Source organism: Microcebus murinus, chromosome 18, assembly GCF_040939455.1.
Source record: "Microcebus murinus isolate Inina chromosome 18, M.murinus_Inina_mat1.0, whole genome shotgun sequence".
Classification (NCBI taxonomy): domain Eukaryota; kingdom Metazoa; phylum Chordata; class Mammalia; order Primates; family Cheirogaleidae; genus Microcebus; species Microcebus murinus.
Genome location: NC_134121.1, coordinates 7,891,406 through 7,912,639, shown reverse-complemented (window position 1 = coordinate 7,912,639; position 21,234 = coordinate 7,891,406). Strand labels below are relative to the sequence as shown.

General features: G+C 40.8%; 1 protein-coding gene across 1 annotated transcript in view; it reads left to right on the top strand.

Moving 5' to 3' along the window:
- Positions 1 to 21,234, top strand: part of PRPSAP2 (phosphoribosyl pyrophosphate synthetase associated protein 2) — a 62,917-nt gene that overhangs the window by 7,460 nt on the left and 34,223 nt on the right. Inside the window, exons 3-8 of the mRNA XM_075994056.1 lie at positions 4 to 154; positions 1,421 to 1,473; positions 4,972 to 5,038; positions 8,896 to 9,068; positions 11,398 to 11,513; positions 17,619 to 17,674. Of these exons, the coding sequence (XP_075850171.1) occupies positions 36 to 154; positions 1,421 to 1,473; positions 4,972 to 5,038; positions 8,896 to 9,068; positions 11,398 to 11,513; positions 17,619 to 17,674 (584 nt within the window). The 5' untranslated portion in view covers positions 4 to 35. The remainder of the gene's footprint in view (positions 1 to 3; positions 155 to 1,420; positions 1,474 to 4,971; positions 5,039 to 8,895; positions 9,069 to 11,397; positions 11,514 to 17,618; positions 17,675 to 21,234) is intronic.

Here is a 21,234-nt window from a genome sequence, read left to right as displayed (position 1 = left end):
TAGGCTCTGAGAATTGGAAAACCAAGAAGGTTTTGATGTTTTGTGTGGCGCCACCTGAATTAGAAACCAAGATGAACATAACCAAAGGAGGTCTGGTGTTGTTTTCAGCAAATTCTAATTCATCGTGTATGGAGCTTTCAAAGAAAATTGCTGAGTAAGTTATTAAAACCTATATTAAGTAATATTTTAAATTTAATAATTGGGTTAGTGATTGTTAAACTTGAAAGCAGATATCTTATAGTTAATCTATCATCTCTGTATTTTGGGGCTAACCTTTTTGTCCATTGTCACAACTCCTTACATATTCATTCGTTTGTTGAATGCCTCATAAATGCCAGGAATTGTGTTAGGTGTTATATATGTATAGAATTATTAATATAAAGAACACTGAAGTGTATACCATATGAAAATAGTGTATAGTTTATAGTTGAGTATAGTTTTAGATATTCATTAAACAAATATTGGACCACTGCTAGGTACTAGGCCTTAATCTAGATGTTGGGGATTAACACTGAGCAAGCGGTGGCTCGCCCCTGTAATGCTGGCACTCTGGGAGGCCAAGGTGAGCAGATCATTTGAGCTCAGGAGTTCAGGACCAGCCTGAGCAAGAGCAAGACCCTGTCTCTACTAAAAATAGAAAGAAATTAGCTGGACAACTAAAAATATATAGAAAAAATTAGCCGGGCATGGTGGTGCATGCCTGTAATCCCAGCTACTTGAGAGGCTGAGGCCGGAGGATCACTTGAGCCCAGGAATTTGAGGTTGCTGTGAGCTAGGCTGATGCCACAGCACTCTTAACTCGGGCAACAGAGTGAGACTCTGTCCCAAAAGAAAAGAAAAGAAAAAAAAAACACTGAGCAAGTCAGTCAGAATCCTTCTTATGAAATTTACATTTTAGTATGGGAGCTAGACAGAAAGCAAGTCAACAAAACAAATAAGATAATTTCAAATGGTGATGAATGCTACGAAGAAGACAGTGTGAAAGTAATGATGGGGGCAGGTGTTCTGCTTTAGCTTGGGTGGTCAGGTGCCTTTTAAACTGAAGGGATGGTTCTTGAATTGAGAAACCTGAATGAGCCACCAAGTAAAGGTCTAGGGCAGAGGGGACAGCAGTCTCCAGGGCCCTGCAGTGTGCAGGAAGAGGCGTTGGCGTATCTCAGGGCTGTGGGCTGGAGCGCAGAGAGCAGTAGGAAGATGGCTGGTGAGGCAGGCCGAGCCCGCCTGTGCAGCCCTTCCTGGGTTGACATGGGGTGGGGGCGAGGTGCCTAGGTAATGGAGTGACATACAATTCAATTCAATTGAGTTTTATTAGAAGAATAACTTTATTTTACTTTTGTCAATTTATAAGTCTCCTTAAATAGTAAACATGTTGGGTCTATTCTATCACCATTTCAGCTTTTCCTCCCTTTCTCTTCTCTAGGCGGCTGGGGGTAGAGATGGGCAAAGTGCAGGTTTACCAGGAGCCTAACAGAGGTGAGCGCTCTCGGACATGCCTAACATTGATCTTTTGTGGGATATGTTATTTTGGCTCAGTCCTTCATCCTCTACTATTGGAATGATTTGATTTAGTCATCCAGTTCCATTAGCAAGAAGTTAGGTAGGTAAGGTAGAAGAGAGTAGGTTTTTTAGCTCCCACTAATATCAACTAGATATGTAATCCTGGTGCAAATCACATCTGGGGGCTTGAACTTCAGTTCTTAGACCACATTTAATAAAAACTGTATACATATATGAGCCAGCTGGTCAGCTGAATGAAAACATTCACTTGACCATTGGTTAAATTTGTCACCTTAAGCAGAATGAGTAAATCCTGGGTGACCACAGTTTTTGTCGGTCATTGTTTACCTCAACCTAAGTTGCCATGAGTTAGACTTCATGAAATCTTGTTAGGAAACACTTTCTGCTAACTGATATATGCCATTACGTAATCATCTCAAGTTGTAAAAAAAGTTTGTTATTTAATCTTTGTAATTTCTTTAGAAATGGTGGATATTTGAAATTATTCTAACAGGAGCGGTGGACAGCTTGCATGGGCTTGAGAGCCATCATTTTATCCTTGACAAGTTATTTAACTTTTCTGCCCTGTAAATAAATAGGGCTGTTTTGAGGATTAAATGGGATAATTTGTGTCTTTAACACAGTTCTAGGAATATAATAGGTACACAATAAATACTTGTTCCTGCTCCTTTACCACTATAGGTTTTTGTCAAGTATTTAAATATTATAAAGCTTGCAGGGAGCTTTGATAAAAATGCACAAGTTTGCTGTTCCCCTATTTACCTCCTTTACTGCCTTTTCCTTTTCAGTAGGGAAAGAGTATAATTGAGGAAACTATGCAAGGAGGATTTGGAAAAGATTCTGCCTCTAAGGGAATTGGCTGGTGTCCTTTGGAGACTGGCAGGGAGGGACAAAGAGGGCAGCAGTGTTGTAAGGCTCTGTAGAGGTTGGTCTACTCTCCAGGTTTCTCAATGAAAGGAGGGAAGATATTTGGGGTCTATTGGGAAAGGAAGAGGAAACTAACACTTGTGGATTCCTTACCGTTCCCAGATACTGAAAAACTGAGTTTAGGGGTGATGCTAGGTACAAGGTCCCAGATATAGCAGAGTCTGGATTCAAATCCAGATGTTCGTGACTCCAAAGCTCATTTTCTTATCACACCACATTCTTTGGTAAACTTATATTCTGTTTTTTCCAGCTTTTTAAATTTTTTTTTTTATTCTGAGATAGAGTCTCTTGCTCTGTTCCCTGGGCTAGAGTGCCATATCATTGGCCTAGCTCACAGCAACCTCAAACTCCTGGGCTCAAGCCATCCTTCTACCTTAGCCTCCCGAGTAGCTGGGACTATAGGCATGTGCTACCATGCTTGGCTAATTTTTTCTAATTTTTAGTGGAGATAGGGTCTCACTCTTGCTCAGGCTGGTCTCAAACTCCTGACCTGAAGTGATGCTTTTGCCTCGGCTTCCCAGAATGCTAGGATTACAGGTGTGAGCCACTATGCCTGGCCTTTTCCAGCATTTTTAATGAAAATGTTCAAACATCTCAGAAAGTTGAAAGAATAATACAGTGAACATCCATATGTCTATCTACCACTAGGTAGATAGGTTCAACAGTTTAGGTTCAACAGTTAACATTTTGCTATATGGGCTGGGCACAGTAGCTCACACCTATAATCCTAGCACTCTGGGAGGCCAAGGCAGGAGAATCGCTTGAGATCAGGAGTTTGAGACCAGTCTGAGCAAGAGTGAGACCCTGTCTCTACTAAAAAAATAGAAATAATTAGCCAGGAACTACTAAAAAATAGAAAAAGTTAGCCAGGCTTGGTGGTACTTGCCTGTAGTCCCAGTTCCGCTGGAGGCTGAGGCAGGAGGATCACTTGAGCCCAGGAATTTGAGGTTGTTGTGAGCTAGGCTGACCCCACGGCACTCTAGTACCAGCAACAGAGCAAGACTGTCTCAAAAAAACAAAAAAAACAAAAACAAGAAAAACCACATTTTGCTATATGAATATGTAGGTATGGAACTATATGAAAGTGAGTTGCAGACATCAAGACACTTAAGCCCTGAATATCTGACCACGCATCCCCTAAATACTTTCTCTTACATAAATATGATACCATTGTCAAATTTAGAGAAATTAACAATAGCTCTTTAATCATCTAACATTTGGTATACATTCACATTTACCCAGTTGTTCTGAAGTGTCTTTTATAACTTTTTTTTTTTTTAGAGACAAGGTCTTGATGTGTTGCCCAGGCTGGAGTACAGTGACATGATCATAGCTTACTATACCCTCAAACTTGTGGGCTCAAGCAATCCTCCCATTATCAGCCTCTGGAGTAGTTAGGACTATAGGCACATACCACTACATCTGGCTAATTTTTAAATTTTTTGTAGAGACAGCATCTGGCTATGTTGCCCATGCTGGTCTCAAATTCCTGGCCTCAAATGATCTTCCTGTCTTGGCCTCCCAAAGTGTTGGGATTACAAGCATGAGCCACTATGCCTGGCCTATACCTTCCCCAGCCCACCCCTAAACCAGGATTCTTAGTTAAGCGATGTTTTTTTTAATATCTCTGTAGTCTCTTCTAATATAGAACATTTCCCTCACCTTCTCTTTCTTCTGCTTATGACATTGACTATTTTTTTTTTCGAGACAGTCTCACTTTGTTGCCCAGGTTAGAGTGAGTGCTGTGGCATCAGTCTAGCTCACAGCAACCTCTAACTCCTGGGCTCAAGCAGTCCTACTGCCTCAGCCTCCCAAGTAGCTGGGACTACAGGCATGCGCCACCATGCCCGGCTAATTTTTTCTATATATATTAGTTGGCCAATTAATTTCTTTCTATTTATAGTAGAGATGGGGTCTCACTCTTGTTCAGGCTGGTTTTGAACTCCTGACCTCGAGCCAACTACCTGCCTCGGCCTCCCAGAGTGCTAGGATTACAGGCGTGAGCCACCGTGCCCGGCCTGACATTGACTATTGAAGAGCTTGACTTGTGGAATGTTCCATTCTGGATTTGTCTAACTATTCCTTGTTGCTGATATCATATTTTTTGAGAGTAGGGATATTGGATCATACTTATCTTTGTTCTCACACATATTAATATAACATTTTGTACCTAGTAACTTCTTAATGGATATGAATCAAATGAATGTGTATATAATTTCCTATTAAGATCTTATGCTCAGAGTGATACAGTACTCAGTGCTTATACATATAAGGGGTGAGAAGTGTAGATTTGCTTATTTCAAGTCAGAAATGTAATTCCCTGTTAAAGCTGTCACATAACTGTTTAAAAAGTGTGATTAATGGTAATATGTTTATTATCCATTGTAGCATTTGACACCTACTGAGTTTTGTAACAGTTCCAGTTTCCGTATTTTTTAACATTGGGGAATAATGCATAATTTTTATGTATTTTGAAAAATTTGAGCTGTATGCCTTTGCTTTTCATCTTTTTTCTTTTTCTGCCAGAAACAAGAGTACAAATTCAAGAGTCTGTGAGGGGAAAAGATGTTTTCATTATCCAAACCGTTTCAAAGTAAGTAGTTATCTAGCAGGAATGTTTTCTGGGTCTCTGTAGGAATGAGTGTTTAGAATCTTGAGAGTTGGCTAGACAGAAAGTTATGATAGTCTTAAAGTTGGTATATCTTACTCTGCTAATTTTCCTGACATAACTGCTGACTTTTTTGTGTACTTTCGGTGTTCTTGATGGGTGGAAATAACCGAAAATTGGAGTAGAGGCTCTTGATGAAAATAGAACCCATTAAATTTCTTAACAATGAATAGCCAGAATTTGTAAGAGCTTTTATTGCTGATAATTTCAAAGTGATCACCACTTACTATTTTCTTGCATGTATTAAATGAGCTGGGAAGATAAAAGACTGCTGAATGAATGTGTATTCCTCTGTGGTGTGACATTTGACATACATGTGTTCTGGAAGTTGTTGAGGTCACAAATGTGTAAGCTGGGTATAGAAGATTCAGTGCAGTGAAGCTGTCTGTGCAACTCTGGAAGGGAGAGTGGTCACATGGAGCCCAACTGTCCATTGTGTGTTTGTCCACATGTATCCCCAAATGCCTCTGTGTATGAAGTTCTTCCATCAGAGCGATTTTTAATAATGTCTAGAAATCAGTTTGTGTAGTGCATCACATTTTAGCTTGGAGAGCCTGAAAATTGCATATGTATGTATGTATGTATGTATGTATATCAAAGAAAGGGAAGAAGAGCCAAATTTTAGGGAAATTTAGCCTTGGAATACACATACTTTCAACTAAATTTTGAACATCTCTGTCCTGGTCTTTGGTTCATTGAAATGAAGTCACAAAACCCTGTGACTCTCCTGGGAAAAGGAGTGGTAGGGGACCTGTCATTGCGTCCCATCGTCCTGGAGAGTGAGTGTGCCTGAAGGAAGGAGGGATGTGGCAGTGCCTTGGCTTCACTTTATGCTCTGACACGTGGAATCCTTAGCAGAGCTGAGCATGGGGGCACCAGGTGCACGCTGCCCCTGCTGCTGGCCAGGATGTTAGAGGAGGATGCACCTGTGCCTGTACCGTACCTCACCTCTGGCATCAGGGTGGGGAAGATGCAAGCACAGAACAACTTATGCTGCTTCTGGCTCCTGGGTGTCTGCAGCACTTTTATTTCCTCAGAGAGGTGTGTAATTCTATTGGATAAATGCCCAGCGGTTGTGTGGGTTACCCAAAGGGATAAGTAGACATTGAAGGCCCCATGGGACTTAGAATTCAGGACTTCAGAAGGAGGACTGCCCATCTATCCCATTTTTAAGCTCTTTTATTTCTTTTCTGTATTTTTGTTAATTTCAATACTGTTACTTGGTGCCCCTGCCTCTTGTCAGTTTTGTGTTACTCTAGTCGGAGCCACTCAGCACCCCCTTCATTTTCTCTCTATGCTTCATTTTGCATTGCTCTGTATGTGCCAGAAGCTTGTGTTAACTTGGGTTTTCAGCCTTGTCCGGGTTGCAGAAAGCCTTGACATCATGGTCTTCTTTATGAAATATCATGAAATAGCATTGAAATTTGGTATTTTCAGATACAGCTTATACTTCATTTTAGTACAGACTAGTGGTAGGCAATAAAAGTTAAGGAAATTCTTAAATTTTAAAATAATTCCATTAACTGAAGTTTTTCTGTAATTCAAGTGAGACTTGAATTATTTGAGTTGAGTGGTGGAAAGCCTTTTTCTAGCTCACAGAAAAATGGTGTTCCTGGGAGCGTGGTCTGCAAGCCTTGGAGTGACTTTACACTCACTGTTGCTTCCCCTGCTCTTATCCTTCTTGTATAATGCTTTTCTGAAAGTCTCTTAACTCATCAGATGTCAGGCTTGTTATTGGTTAGTGAAAGAGAACCTGCTCACCAAATGTTCTGTGTTTCCATTCATTAACAAATACTTATTTTGAATGTCTACTATATAGTAGTTACAGTTGTTACTGGTGCGGTAGGTGCCGTAATGATTAAAACAGAAAGATCCTGTCCTTATGGAGCTTATATTCTAGTGGAGGAAGGCACACAGCGAGCATAGTGACTACATTGTCTAGTATGTCAGAAGGTGATGAGTGCTATAGGGAAAAAATGAAGCAGCACGGGGAGGAATTGGGAGTGTTGGTGGTGAAAGGGTGGTGAGAGGCAGACAGAGCAGGCCTCATTGGGAAGGTGACATTTGAGCAAAGACCAGAGAAGGTAAGGAAGTAAGCCAGGTGGCGAGGCAGGAATCAGAGTGTTCCAGGCAGTGAGGACACCTAGAGCAAGGGCCTCAGTGGCAGTGAGCTGCCAGGGGAGGGCTGACCAGGGTGGAGTGTGGCTTGGCTGAGAGGGGTGTGGAGCAGGAGGGGAAAGAAGGGGTGGGTGGGGTGGACCATGAAGGGGTCTGGAGACCATAGTGAGGCATGGGCTTTTGCTGTGGGCAGAGTTGGAAATCATTTCAGGGTCTTGAGCAGAGGAGTACAAGGCGTGACTTTCACTTTAAGGGCAGGCCGACTTTGTGTGGAGCCTGCGATGCAGAGGGATTCCAGGAGGAGTGCCGTGGCCTCAGGCCCATGTGCGGGCAGGGCAGTCACCCAGTGGAGGTGGCTCAGTCCCCGAGGGCAGTCATGGAGTGGTGAGACATGGCAACTTTCTGGATAAGAGTGGAGCCAAAGATGACTCAAGATTTTTGTCCTGAATAAACTGGAGGAACAGTGTTGCTATCAGCTAAGATGTCAGAAGTTTTCTGGTGAAGCAGAGGAATGAGCAGTTCTGAATGGGTATGTTAAGTTTTTAGATGTCTTAACAGACATTCCAGTGGAATTGTCAAGTAGCAGTTGAATTTGTTAGACTGGAGTTCAGAAGAGAAGCTTGGACTGGAGATACAAATGTGAGCATCGCCAGCATTTATAAAGCTATGAAACTGATGAGAAGCCCAAGGGATGAGGGGAGACAGGAGAGGACAAATAGCAACTCTTAGAGCAGGAGGCTGGGGAGGCAGGCAGGAGGAGACCAAAGGGGCATCCATGAAGCCAAGGGAATACAGTGCATCAAGGAACAGGGACAAGTAACTGTCAGATGCTGCTGAGGGGTCGAGAAAGGAGGACTAAGGATTGATTGGAGCATGTAGCTACGTGGAAGCCACTGATGAGCTCAATGAGAGCAAAGCTTCATCAGGATTTGTGTGGGAGAGAACGAGAGTGGATGAATCAGAGATGTTGAGTGTAGATAACTCTCTTGAGGTGTACTACAAAGGGGAGCACAGACATGAGCAGTGTCTTGTTTTTTCGTTTTTGTTTTTTTAGACAGTGTCTTGCTCTATCATCCAGGTTGGAGTACAGTGGTGTGATCATAGCTCATTATAACCTTGAACTCCGGGGTTTAAGCAGTCCTCCTGCTTTGGCCTCCTAGAGTGCTGGCAAGATAGTCTCGAGCCACCACATCCAGCTGAGTTGTTGTTTTTAATGGAGGAAGTAACAGAGTATTTATAGGCTGATGGGATGAGCCAAGGGAGCGTGGCAGATTGATGGCGGAGGCAGAAGAGGGAGAACTCCTGTATCAATGTCTTCCAGTAGCGGTATAATTTGGAAGGATTAATTTTAGGGTAACTGGCATGGAAAGTTCCACTGACTGCTGACTGAGGACAGGCGACTCTCGAGGTGCAGACTCGTGGCAGTGGGAGCCTGTGCATGCGCTCCTCCAGTGGAGTACTTCTTTGGTGAGAAAGAAAGTAAGGTCATCAGCAGAGAGTGAATATGGGGGAGCTGATGGCCTGAGAAGAGAGGAATATATTAGTTTCCTTTTTATGCTTTAAGTCTCACAGAGGCATTAGCAGCACACTGCTGACACTTGTGAAACAGGGAAATAGTATGTGTCTTAGCTCCCTTGATGGGATTTGCTGGATCTTGATTACAGGGATGTGAACACCACCATCATGGAGCTCCTGATCATGGTGTATGCGTGTAAGACCTCCTGTGCCAAGAGCATCATTGGCGTGATCCCCTACTTTCCTTACAGCAAGCAGTGCAAGATGAGGAAAAGAGGCTCCATTGTCTCTAAATTGCTGGCCTCCATGATGTGCAAAGCTGGTAAGTAGGAATGGCAGGTATTTGACAGTTGGGGGACTGGGAGTTTTATTTTTACTTCAGACATTTCAAAGTATTAACATATTTAAATTAGGATGCTGAACAGAGTACAATAGTGATGCAACTTTTACAGACAGTTAGTTTATAAGGAGAAGACAATGCAGAGCATTCTCTTTGTAGTCTCAACTCCCTAAAACTCAAGGTAATGAGAATGATTTATTTTTTCCACTTTCTCCTGAATTCTTTGTATTAATATTGTATTGATATGATAATTTACAGTCATATCAGAGCTCTTTTGAAAGGGGAAAAGTCATTCTAAACTCTGCAGCAACCATTTTTTTTTTAGCCTCTTTCCTTTCCTAGGACATATATAAATATTTATTTTATTTTTATTTTTATTTTTATTTTTATTTTTATTTTTTTGAGACAAGGTCTCACCATGTTACCCAGGCTGGCCTTGAACTCCTGGGCTCAAGTGATTCTACTGCCTTAGGCTCCTGAGTAGCTGGGACAGTAGGCATGCACCACCACACCTAGCTCAGATAGGCATATTTTGTAAATCATATATATTATTTCATGTTAGGAATTTTCAGGTAACATCTGAAGTATTTTCACCTTGTGTCTAAATAATCTTCATAGTTGCTATTGTGTGTGTGTGTGCTTATATATGTTTATATGATTATAGAAGGTATATATCACAGATGACATAACACAGATACTTACTCTAGAATAAATTTTCCAAGGTAACATTCCAATAAATGCCAAAGCAAAAGTTTTTTTAAACCCAAACTCCAGCAACCTCAGCAGTCTACCCCATTGAAAACATTGTGTCAGGCAGCTGGTGAAAGGGAACAGGCTAGCTCACTGAATCTTCCGGAAAGGTTTTGCCCTCTCTTCTAGCCTTGCTCCTGGATAGGCTAGCAGGCTTACTTTCCTGTTCTTTTGGGCAAGTATATCTTTTTAAAATTTTTTGTTGCTCATGCTAGAGTGCAGTGGTGCAATCATAGCTTGCTGCAGCCTCATACTTCTGGGGGTAAGCGATATTCCTGGCTCAGCCTCCTGAGGCCTAAAGGCATGCCCACATGCCCAGCTAATTTTTAAATTTTTTCGTAGAGATGGTGTCTCACCATGTTGCTCAGGCTAGTCTCGAACTCCTGGCCTCAAGCACTTCTCCTCCCTTGGCCTCCCAAAGTGCTAGGAACGTAGGCATGAGCCACCGTGTCTGGATGTTTTTTAAAATTTTTCATATAGAATTTTCCTTATATTTTTCAAGTGATCATTTCAGATATCCTTAAGGATATAATAGGGGTAAAGGTTCTATATTTTCTCCCAATTTCCAGGCTGGTGCAGTTTGTTTTGATATCTTAAGACTGGGCTTTGCCATGCCTATTAAGGAAACTTCAAGGAGATATAATTTGCTCTATTAGAATTTTTAGAGACATTTCTGTATTACTGTTATATCTTTGCTATTTCAAGACTTTAAATTGATATGAAAATCATGCATCTCATAGTACTAAAAAATCTGAACAATAAAGGTGCTGAGTTTTTTTGATGGGAGAGCAATTTTCTGATAGTAATTTATTATATATAGAATTTTATATAGTATTTATTACATATAGTGCAACTTGTTTTTGGTTTTTTTTTGAGACAGAGTCTCGCTTTGTTGCCCAGGCTAGAGTGAGTGCCATGGCGTCAGCCTACCTCACAGCAACCTCAAACTCCTGGGCTCAAACAATCCTGCTGCCTCAGCCTCCCGAGTAGCTGGGACTACAGGCATGTGCCACCATGCCTGGCTAATTTTTTCTATCTATATTAGTTGGCCAATTAATTTCTTTCTATTTATAGTAGAGACGGGGTCTCACTCTTGCTCTAGCTGGTTTTGAACTCCTGACCTTGAGCAATCCACCCGCCTTGGCCTCCCAGAGTGCTAGGATTACAGACGTGAGCCACCACGCCCGGCCGCAACTTGTTTTTTTTTTTTTTTTGAGACAGAGTCTCGCTTTGTTGCCCAGGCTAGTGTGAGTGCCGTGGCGTCAGCCTAGCTCACAGCAACCTCAAACTCCTGGGCTCGAGCAATCCTTCTGTCTCAGCCTCCCGAGTAGCTGGGACTACAGGCATGCGCCACCATGCCCGGCTAATTTTTTTTTTATATATATATCAGTTGGCCAATTAGTTTCTTTCTATTTATAGTAGAGACGGGGTCTCGCTCTTGCTCAGGCTGGTTTTGAACTCCTGACCTTGAGCAATCCACCCGCCTCGGCCTCCCAGAGAGCTAGGATTACAGCGCAACTTGTTTTTAAACTATGTGTTTCTGTCTGTTTTATTTTCAAAGGTCTAACTCATCTTATTACTATGGATTTACACCAGAAGGAGATTCAGGGCTTCTTCAATATTCCTGTGGATAATTTAAGAGCATCTCCCTTCTTATTACAGTATATTCAAGAAGAGGTGAGCTAGCTCAAACTTTTTTAACATTCTGATTAAGATTGAAAGATGTATTTCCATTTCCTTGATCTGTCCCTAAAGGATTAAAACTTAATGTAATCTTCTGCTTAAAGCACTGTTATACTTTATAAATGTAATTCAGTGTATCTTAAACTTGTTTTTTTTTTTTTTTTAGTCTATCTTAAACTTTTTAATCTGAGATTTGTTTGCCAGGCTCTTAAAATTGCATTTTCTTTTGAACCTCAAGTACCTAGAATCAGATTAGTCATGATTGTAAAAAGTAACTCACTCTCATTATTGGTCCATGCTTGGTCCTGGCCCTTTTTTTTGTATCTATCCACCCGCTCTCTGTCCATCCATCTCTAGTTGGTCAGCACCCATGATACTACTACCCAACAAGAAAACTAGAATCATCATCATAACTTACATCTGCTCATGTGCTCCCTCTCTGTCCCATCCCCTCCCTCCTTCCCCCCAGGGAACTACCATTCCGAGGGGTATTGGATTTTTTATGTATCAGTTGAGATGATCGTGTGGATTTAGTTTTCTTCATTCTATTAATGTGGTGTATTACATTGACTTTTCTCATGTCGAACCCCCCTTGCATCCTGGGATAAATCAGACTTGTGTAATTTTAATATAGTCGCAGTCACATTTGCTATTCTTTGATACAAAAGCACTTTTGTGACTTACTATTTAATTTATATTATACTTAGCTGTTTTGCTTTTAGAAATTTGTTTTCTTCTTTTTTTAAAGCCAGTCAAATTTAGCAGTGGGGGGTCGTTTATCAACTTTAGTGACACTGATGATAACCCACTACAATTAAACCAGACAGAACTATTTTTCTTCTATGAATTATTTTTCTCTTACATTTCCAGAGAACTTCTTTTCATAGTACTATATTTAAAAGATGTCAGTTTATAAGTGTCAGAGGAATTTTCTTCTGGTAAGAGTACAGACCTTCTCCATCCTCCAGCAATTACTATAGGCCCTCAGAGGGAAAATATATTTAAGCATTTGGGTTTTTTTTGAGACAGAGTCTCACTTTGTTGCCCAGGCTAGAGTGAGTGCCGTGGCATCAGCCTAGCTCACAGCAACCTCAAACTCCTGGGCTCAAGCGATCCTTCTGCCTCAGCCTCCTGAGTAGCTGGGACTATAGGCATGTGCCACCATGCCTGGCTAATTTTTTCTATATATTTTTAGTTGGCCAATTAATTTCTTTCTATTTATAGTAGAGACGGGATCTTACTCTTGCTCATGCTGGTTTCGAACTCCTGACCTTGAGCAATCCACCCGCCTCGGCTTCCCAGAGTGCTAGGATTACAGGCGTGAGCCACCGCGCCTGGCCTATTTAAGTATTTTTGAAAGAGAAAAATGTCAAATATTCTGCTCTTTTCTTCAAAGTTACACACAGGAAACCAAAAACCCTAATAAATTCAGAAAATAATATAATATAGACTGTAATTTTACCTGAATATTACTCTCAGCTAAGGAAAAGGAAAGGATAAGAGAGAAATCAGCAAATGTCTTGATGCTGAAAGATTCTGAGGTCCTGGCAGAGAAGAGTGAGAGGGTGAGAATTGTGTATGCAGGAGAATGTGGTCCAGTTAACAACTATTAATAGCCTGCTAGAGAAACCTATTGTTTTGGAAGAAATAGAACAGTCACTGTAGACCTGTATGGGCTGATGTCCACATCTTGTGCTTTTCGGGGATGTTTCCGCTCAGGACACAGATATGTTGTGTGCCACTGTCTCAAGGCATAAATGGCAACAGAACCTCTTAAGGGTGCCCCGTGGGCCTGAAGAGTGAAGGCTGGAGCATCCTCATACTGGCTGCAAGGTTGGGCTGGCAGCTCCATGCTAGTCATTGCCATTAGCATAGGCTTCTGCCTCAGGACCAGGTTGCCTTCTATTAATACTGGAAAAATCCCCATTTTCGGTTTCATTGTTGAAAAGAAATCAAAACTGAGCCCTCTCTTATGATGTTTATGGTTCAGCAAACTAGGGAAGTGGTTTTTTGTTTCTGATGTTGAGCCAATAGTGATGACTCCAAACATACTAAAATTCTGTCCTTTATTCGAAGGAAAAATTTTAAAAAGCTACATAAAATTAAATACTATATGGAAGTTTACTGTTAAAAAGAAATTTTTATTGTATTGTCTTTTAACAGTAAACTTGTTGTATGCCTTTTGTTTTCATGTGTTAGAGCTTCTTAAAGCAGGGGATAGATATACCATATTTCACTGAATCTAAGATGCTGTCAATCAAGGCTTATATTATTTTGTAAGTCACCAAAAAAGAAGAAAGCACTGCTAATTATACTATGGCATGATGCCTTCTTGTCACTTAATGATCCTATTCTGATGCTGTTACTTTTCCTGTTTTGATGGTGACACTTTCGTATTTGACAACTTGTGCTTTCTGTTTCTCTTGAATTTGTCACTGGAATTTTTTTTTTTTTTTTTTTTTTTTGAGACAGAGTCTCACTTTTTTTGTTGCCCAGGCTAGAGTGAGTGCCGTGGCGTCAGCCTAGCTCACAGCAACCTCAAACTCCTGGGCTCAGGCTCAAGCGATCCTCCTGCCTCAGCCTCCCGAGTAGCTGGGACTACAGGCATGCACCACCATGCCCGGCTAATTTTTTGTATATATACTTTTAGTTGGTCAATTAATTTCTTTCTATTTTTTTAGTAGAGACGGGGTCTCGCTCAGGCTGGTTTCGAACTCCCGACCTTGAGCAATCCGCCCGCCTCGGCCTCCCAGAGTGCTAGGATTACAGGCGTGAGCCACCGCGCCCGGCCTGTCACTGGAATTTAAGCACCTTCTGCTAGAGTCAGAAGGAATGTCCTAGTACCAGGATGCTTGTAGCCTTGAAACTTTTATCTTCTGTTCTGAGGGGTCAGGTCTCCTGCCTGAGTTGCATTGCTGCCCATGTGTCTGGCAGTCCTTTTCAGATTCAGTCCTTTTTATAGCTTCACCTACTGGTAGAGATCTCTTCCTTTCTTTAGTTTCATAAAACATTTGATGGTTGCCTTGCAAGAACATAAGGAATTGTGGTCATTCCTCCAGTGATGTATGTTTGATTCACGGATATAGAATTATACCTTGCTGCTCTCTTCCTTTGTCTTTGTCCGGACATGATAACTTTTTACTTGAATGAAAAGAATCATCATGAACTCTTTCTGGAGACATTTTGAATAGCAGTCAGACACGGCCAGAATAGAACCAACAGTGCCTGTGCCTCATTTGAAGTGAGGACCATAGGAACGCTGTGGCCACTATGCATGTGAAGGGGGAAAAAGCCCATCCCAGCTACTGTGTGACATTACCCAGTGTGATACATCCCAGTGTCAGGGATACTAAAATATGACAAAAAGTGGTTTGGCATTGATTAAATACAGTGCATGGTTTCATTTTTTTGCAGGGAGGGGAGGGGTTTTTTTGAGACAGGGTCTTGCTCTGTTGCTTGGGCTAGAGTGCAGTGGCGTCATCATAGCTCACTGCAACCTCATACTCTTGGGCACAAGCAATCCTCTTACCTCAGCCTCCCAAGTAGCCAGAATTACCGGCATGTGCCACCACACTCAGCCAATTTTTCTATTTTTTGTAGAGGCAGGGGTCTTGCTATGTCACTCAGGCTGGTCTCCAACTCCTGGGCTCAAGTGATCCTCCTACCTTGGCCTCCCAAAGTGGTAGGATTAGAGGTGTGAGCTGCTGTGCTCGTCCTACACTGCATGTTTTTGAAAAGTGATTAGGTATAATGGTTGTAGTCCTAGTTATCATTGGCCTGCACCAGCATTTTAAAAGGATAATATGAAGAGTAAATAAAATAGGAGGATCACAATTATTATCTTTTTTTATGGCATATGTTTGTATAGATCTCATCCTGTCTCTCCAGGTTTTTAGGTAACTTCTAGAGTTATCTGTTTCTGGTTCCGGAGTTATTTTTCTCCTCACTGGGTTGTTCCCATGAGTCTTTATATCAAGCCACTGTCATTTTCCCAGGAATGAGATATGGCAAGGAATGGGACAACGGTAGGGTAGTAGCAAAGGAGTGTGTGGAGTGGGGCAGTTTGTCTCTTTGCGGCTCTGCATTTCCACCAGCAGTACGCACATTAGAACCCGTTCCCCATGCCCTTCCTAATACTTAATGTTACGACTCTGAAAAATTTTGCCAGTTTAGTGGGTAAAACAATACTATATTATTGAAATTTTTTACTTCTCTGATTTCTACTGAGATCGAGTATCTTATTATGTGTTTTGGGGGAGGCAAGGGGCAAAATTCCCCCATTAAAATAGAGTTTTATCTCTTTGCTTGTGGTTTGAAGTTTCACCATGTTGTGTCTTTGTGGATCTCCTTTTCCGTTCATCTCATTACATGCTCAGGGGGTCCCTTTCATTCTTCGGGAATTTTTTTTCTGTTAATTGAGTTATTTCATTCCCTCTATTTCTTTATTCTTTTCCTTTGGGAACTGTTAGGCCCTAGAAATTTGGATCTAGTCTCTATATTGTAACTTTTTAAAATTTATTTAAATTTTCGCATGCTTATATATAACCATTCTGGGACGGTTACTTGGCTTGATCCTCCCAGGTCTGTTCTTAAAGCTCTGTTCGCTCTGTTGTTCAGCCACCCAGTTATTGAGTTTGTTATTTAGGCCATAATAACTTCCTCCTCCTTGATTTCCTTTTAGTTCTTTATCATAACAACTCATTCTTTCTTTATGTATACGCTTTCCTATTTTAACCTCTGAAGAGACAGATCTATTTTTATTGAAGAGTCCTTTCTTTTAAGTGTCCTATTATTTGTTTCATTAAATGTTTCCTTGGTTGGTTGTTAGATTTTCTCTTGGCTGGGATTGGTGCTGTTTGATAAGGCAAGGACATACATGAAACAGTTTATAAAAACTCCTAGAAAAAATAATTAAAGTGCCTAAATGAAAATAACTCTGAGAAGGCTGGGTAGATTAGGCTGTCTTGTATTAAATATGTACATCTGATCCATGTGATTATGCCAGGTACACCTATATTAGATCGTTCTTCAAATCAGTCAGTATTTTCTTCATTTACTATTTATTATTTAGTACTCTTAATGTGCTAGACATTATACAAGATGCCAGATGTTAATAGCCACTTATATTAATGTTTACTGGTGTAATTGTGAGAAACAAAGCAGTGGGAATATATTTGAATGAAATGGTTAGATTTCAAGAACAGAATTTGAAAATATTGCCAAGATGAAGTCAGAAATAACAAACCACTGCTCAGTTTAAAAGTAGTCATGTTTTCTGTATTTTCAGACCTTGATAATGAGTACATCTTTGATTATGATCATCATTAGCACAGATTACTTAAATTTTCAACAATAAAAAGACTCCAGAGCAGCTAATATTTTAGGGTTTTTTTTTTGTTGTTGTTTGTTTTAAGGGCTCTGAATATCTTTTTTAAATTGCACTGAGCTGATTGTCCTTTAACAAATTGGTTTCTTTGACATGTCATGATTACAGTATGCTAGATAGTCATCTGTTTGGAATTTGACTTAGAATCAGATTGGATTTATACCATCCTTGTACTATGAGATTACATGTAGGCCAGGTGCAGTGGCTCACGCCTGTAATCCCAGCACTTCGGGAGGCTGAGGCGGGTGGATCACTTGAAGCCAGGAGTTTGAGATTACAGTGAGCTATGATCATGCCACTGTACTCCGGGTGCCTGGGGGGCAGAGTGAGATCCTATCTCTTAAAACAAAAAAAAAAAGAAAGAAAGAAAGATTACATGTAATTAGGATTCAGAATAGGACTTCCTTTTGACATTATTAAAACAACTTTACACTGAGTTATCAGTATTTGCTGGCATAGAGATATGAGCTAATCACTGATTATCCCTACTTTTTTCTTAAAAGTCTGAGTGGCTTATACTTTAGTAAGCTTTTTTCCTAGGTAGGTATTTCTTCATTTTCCAAAGCAGATTTTACTTTGATCCTTTTCTTTTTTGGGAATGCTTCCAAGTAACCAGATGACATTTTTGAGTCTGTTGGAGTATTCCTTTTTGCTGATTGTGAAAATAGCCTCTTGGAAACATGTAGTAATCTCTGATCTCTTGTCTGTCACAGATACCAGATTATAGGAATGCAGTCATTGTGGCCAAGTCTCCAGCCTCAGCTAAGAGGTAGGTGGGATCTCAGATCTGCTTCTAAAGATCACGTTGCTGATGGATTCCTAGGCATTGTAAACTGGACTTAAGTGGTTCCCACTGGTATCACTTATTTTTCTTCCTTGGACTGATACTTTAAGATTATTCTGCCAACTCCACTTAGTAAGTAAATATTTTAGTTTCCTCTTTTTTTTTTCTATTCCCAATCTACAACAGCCAATCATATTTCTTACCCAAGCCATCGAGGTCTGGGGAATACCATCTAGTGCTTCCCTCACACCAGATTGGCAAGCACTCGTCTATCTTTAAGTCTGACGTTTCAAATACTGGCAAACATACTTTGCAGTTGTTTACTGCCTCTTATTTGAAGAAATCAACAATTTATTAACAGAGTTAGATCCAGCTGAGAGGCCACATATTTGTATGTTAAAAAGTGATATTTTACAAAACTGAAAAACCCTGAGGTAGGCCGGGCGCGGTGGCTCACGCCTGTAACCCTAGCACTCTGGGAGGCCGAGGCAGGCAGTTGGCTCGAGGTCAGGAGTTCGAAACCAGCCTGAGCAAGAGCGAGACCCCGTCTCTACTATAAATAGAAAGAAATTAATTGGCCAACTAATGTATATAGAAGAAATTAGCTGGGCATGGTGGCACGTGCCTGTAGTCCCAGCTACTCGGGAGGCTGAGACAGTAGGATTGCTTGAGCCCAGGAATTTGAGGTTGCCGTGAGCTAGGCTGATGCCATGGCACTCACTCTAGCCTGGACAAGAAAGCAAGACTCTGTCTCAAAAAAAAAAAAATAAATAAATAACCCTGAGGTATACAAAAAGGGCCAGCCCTGAGGGCATCAGTAGAATGAATTATATCTAACCTAGAGTAACTGATGAGTCACTTACATATACTGAAAATCGTATTTTGGTTGAGAGGACTTCCTATACCAGTGTTTTGTGGAGAAGCCACTCCATTGGAGAGGGGAAGAACAAAATCACATGTACGAATAAAGGCTTGTCCTAAAAAAGCCTTTTAAAATTATTTTCCAATTATACATCTTTGCTTACTGCATCTTGTTGAGACCTTTGAGGTGAAAGAAAAGTATCTCATCCCAGAGCCTGTAGGCTGTTAGTATTGAAGGATGAAGGAGGACTTGCACATAGTAAGCCATTGATTTAAAAAACTATTATAAGTAAGTCATCTGACATTATAAATTAAGAATAGCACTTAGTATGTTAAATAAGTTGGCACTTGGGGCCAGGAGCAGTGGCTCACGCCTGTAATCCTAGCACTTTGGGAGGCCAAGGTGGAAGGATCACTTGAGCCCAGGAGTTTGAGATCAACCTGAGCAAGACCCCGTCTCTACAGAAAAATAGAAAAATTAGCTGGGTGTGGTTGTGCATGCCTATGGTCCCAGCTACTCGGGAGACGGAGGCAGGAGGATCACTTGAACCTAGGAGTTTGAGGTTGCTGTGAGCTATGATGATGCCACTGCATTCTAGCCCTGGCAACAGAGCAAGACCCTATTTCAAAAAGAAAGAGAAGTTGGCATTTGGGTAAAACCATTACTTAGCTGTGTTCTTGTGGCTGACCTCTGTGCCCACCCATGTGTCCTTCAGGAAGCTGTAGTATCAGGTCTCCTCTGGTCCATTTAATTAAGTTGTAGGAAACCTTTTTCTTTTTCTTTTTCTTTTTTTGAGACAGTCTTGCTCTGTTACCCAGGCTAGAGTGCTGTGGTGTCAGCCTAGCTCACAGCAACCTCAGACTCCTGGGCTCAGGCGATCCTCCTGCCTCAGCCTCGCAAGTAGCTGGGACTACAAGCATGTGCCACCATGCCTGGCTAATGTTTTCTATATATTTTTAGTTGGCCAATTAATTTCTTTCTATTTTTAGTAAAGATGGGATCTCCCTCTTGCTCATGCTGGTTTCGAACTCCTCACCTTGAGCAATCCTCCAGCCTAGGCCTCCCAGGGTGCTAGGATTACAAGCACAAGCCACTGTGCCCGGCCTGGAAACCTTGATTCATTCAGAAGTACAAACATTTCAAACAGCTTTTCTAAATATTTGTTCAAAGGCTGAATTAATTTTAATTTAATAATTTATTTTTTTCTCTCATATATATACTTTTAAAAAATTAAGTTTAAAATCACATAATATATACATGATCATTTTAAAGAATAGAATTCACTGGCATTTAGTGCATTCACAATGTTGTGAAACCACCACCTCTCTCTACTTTCAAAACTTTTACATCATTCCAAAAGAGCACCCTGTACTCATTAAGTAATCCCCCACCATTTGTCCCTTGTCTCCCCCTCTCTTGGCAACCACTAATCTGTTTTTTGTCTATGGATTTGCCTATACTAGACATTTCATCCATATGGAATCACACAATATGTGGGCCTTTCTTGTATGGTTTCTTTCACTTAGAGTAGTGTTTTCAGGGTTCATCCATGGTGTACTGTATTGGTACTTCATTCCTTTTGATGATTAATGTTCCATGTATGTATATACTGTAGTTTGTTTATCCATTCATCTGTTGATAGACATTTGTGTTTTTACCTTTTGGCTGTTATGAATAGTACTGCTGTGAACATTCATATTTAAGTTCCTGTGTGGGCATGTTTTCATTTCCTGTGGATGTATACTAGGATCAGAATTGCTAGTTATATTGGTATTTTTATTTATGGTTTTTGAGGAACTACCAAACTCTTTTTACACAGCAGCTGTCCCATTTTACATTCCCACCAGCATTGTATGAGGGTTCCAGTTTCTCCACGTCTTCACCAACACTAATTTTTTTATTTTTTCGATTGTAATCATCCTAGTGGGAATGAAGTGGTACGTCACTATGGTTTTGATTTGTGTTTCTCTAACGATTAATGATGTTGAGTATCTCTTCATATGCTTATTGCCATGTGTATATCTTCAGAGAAATGTCTCTTCAAGTCTCTTGCTCGTTTTGTATTTGAGTTAACTTTTTGTTGAGTTGTGTTTTATATATTCTCGATGCTGGACCCTTAATCAGATACATGATTTACAGATATTTTCTCCCATTCTGTAGATTGTCTTTTCACCATCTTGATGTGTTCTTTGATAGATAAAAGGTTTTAATTTTGATAAAGTTCAGTTTATCTATTTTTTTGTTACTGCTTGTGCATCTGGTGGCATATCTAAGAATTCATTGCGAATTCCAAGGTCATGATGTTTTTTTCTTTTTTTTTTTTTGAGACAGAGTCTCACTTTTGTTGCCCGGGCTACAGTGCTGTTGCGTCAGCCTAGCTCACAGCAACCTCAAACTCGTGGGCTCAAGCAATCCTCCTGCCTTAGCCTCCCAAGTAGCTGGGACCACAGGCACACACCACCATGCCTAGCTAATTTTTTCTATTTTTGGTAGAGACGGGGTCTCGCTCTTGCTCAGGCTGGTCTCAAACTCCTGACTTTGAGTGATCCTCCCGCCTCGGCCTTCCAGAGTGCTAGGATTACAGGTGTGAGCCACTGCGCCCAGCCAGTCATGAAGTTTTAATCCTATGTTTTCTCCTAATAGTTTTGGGTTTTGCTCTTACATTTAGGTTTTTTAGCATTTT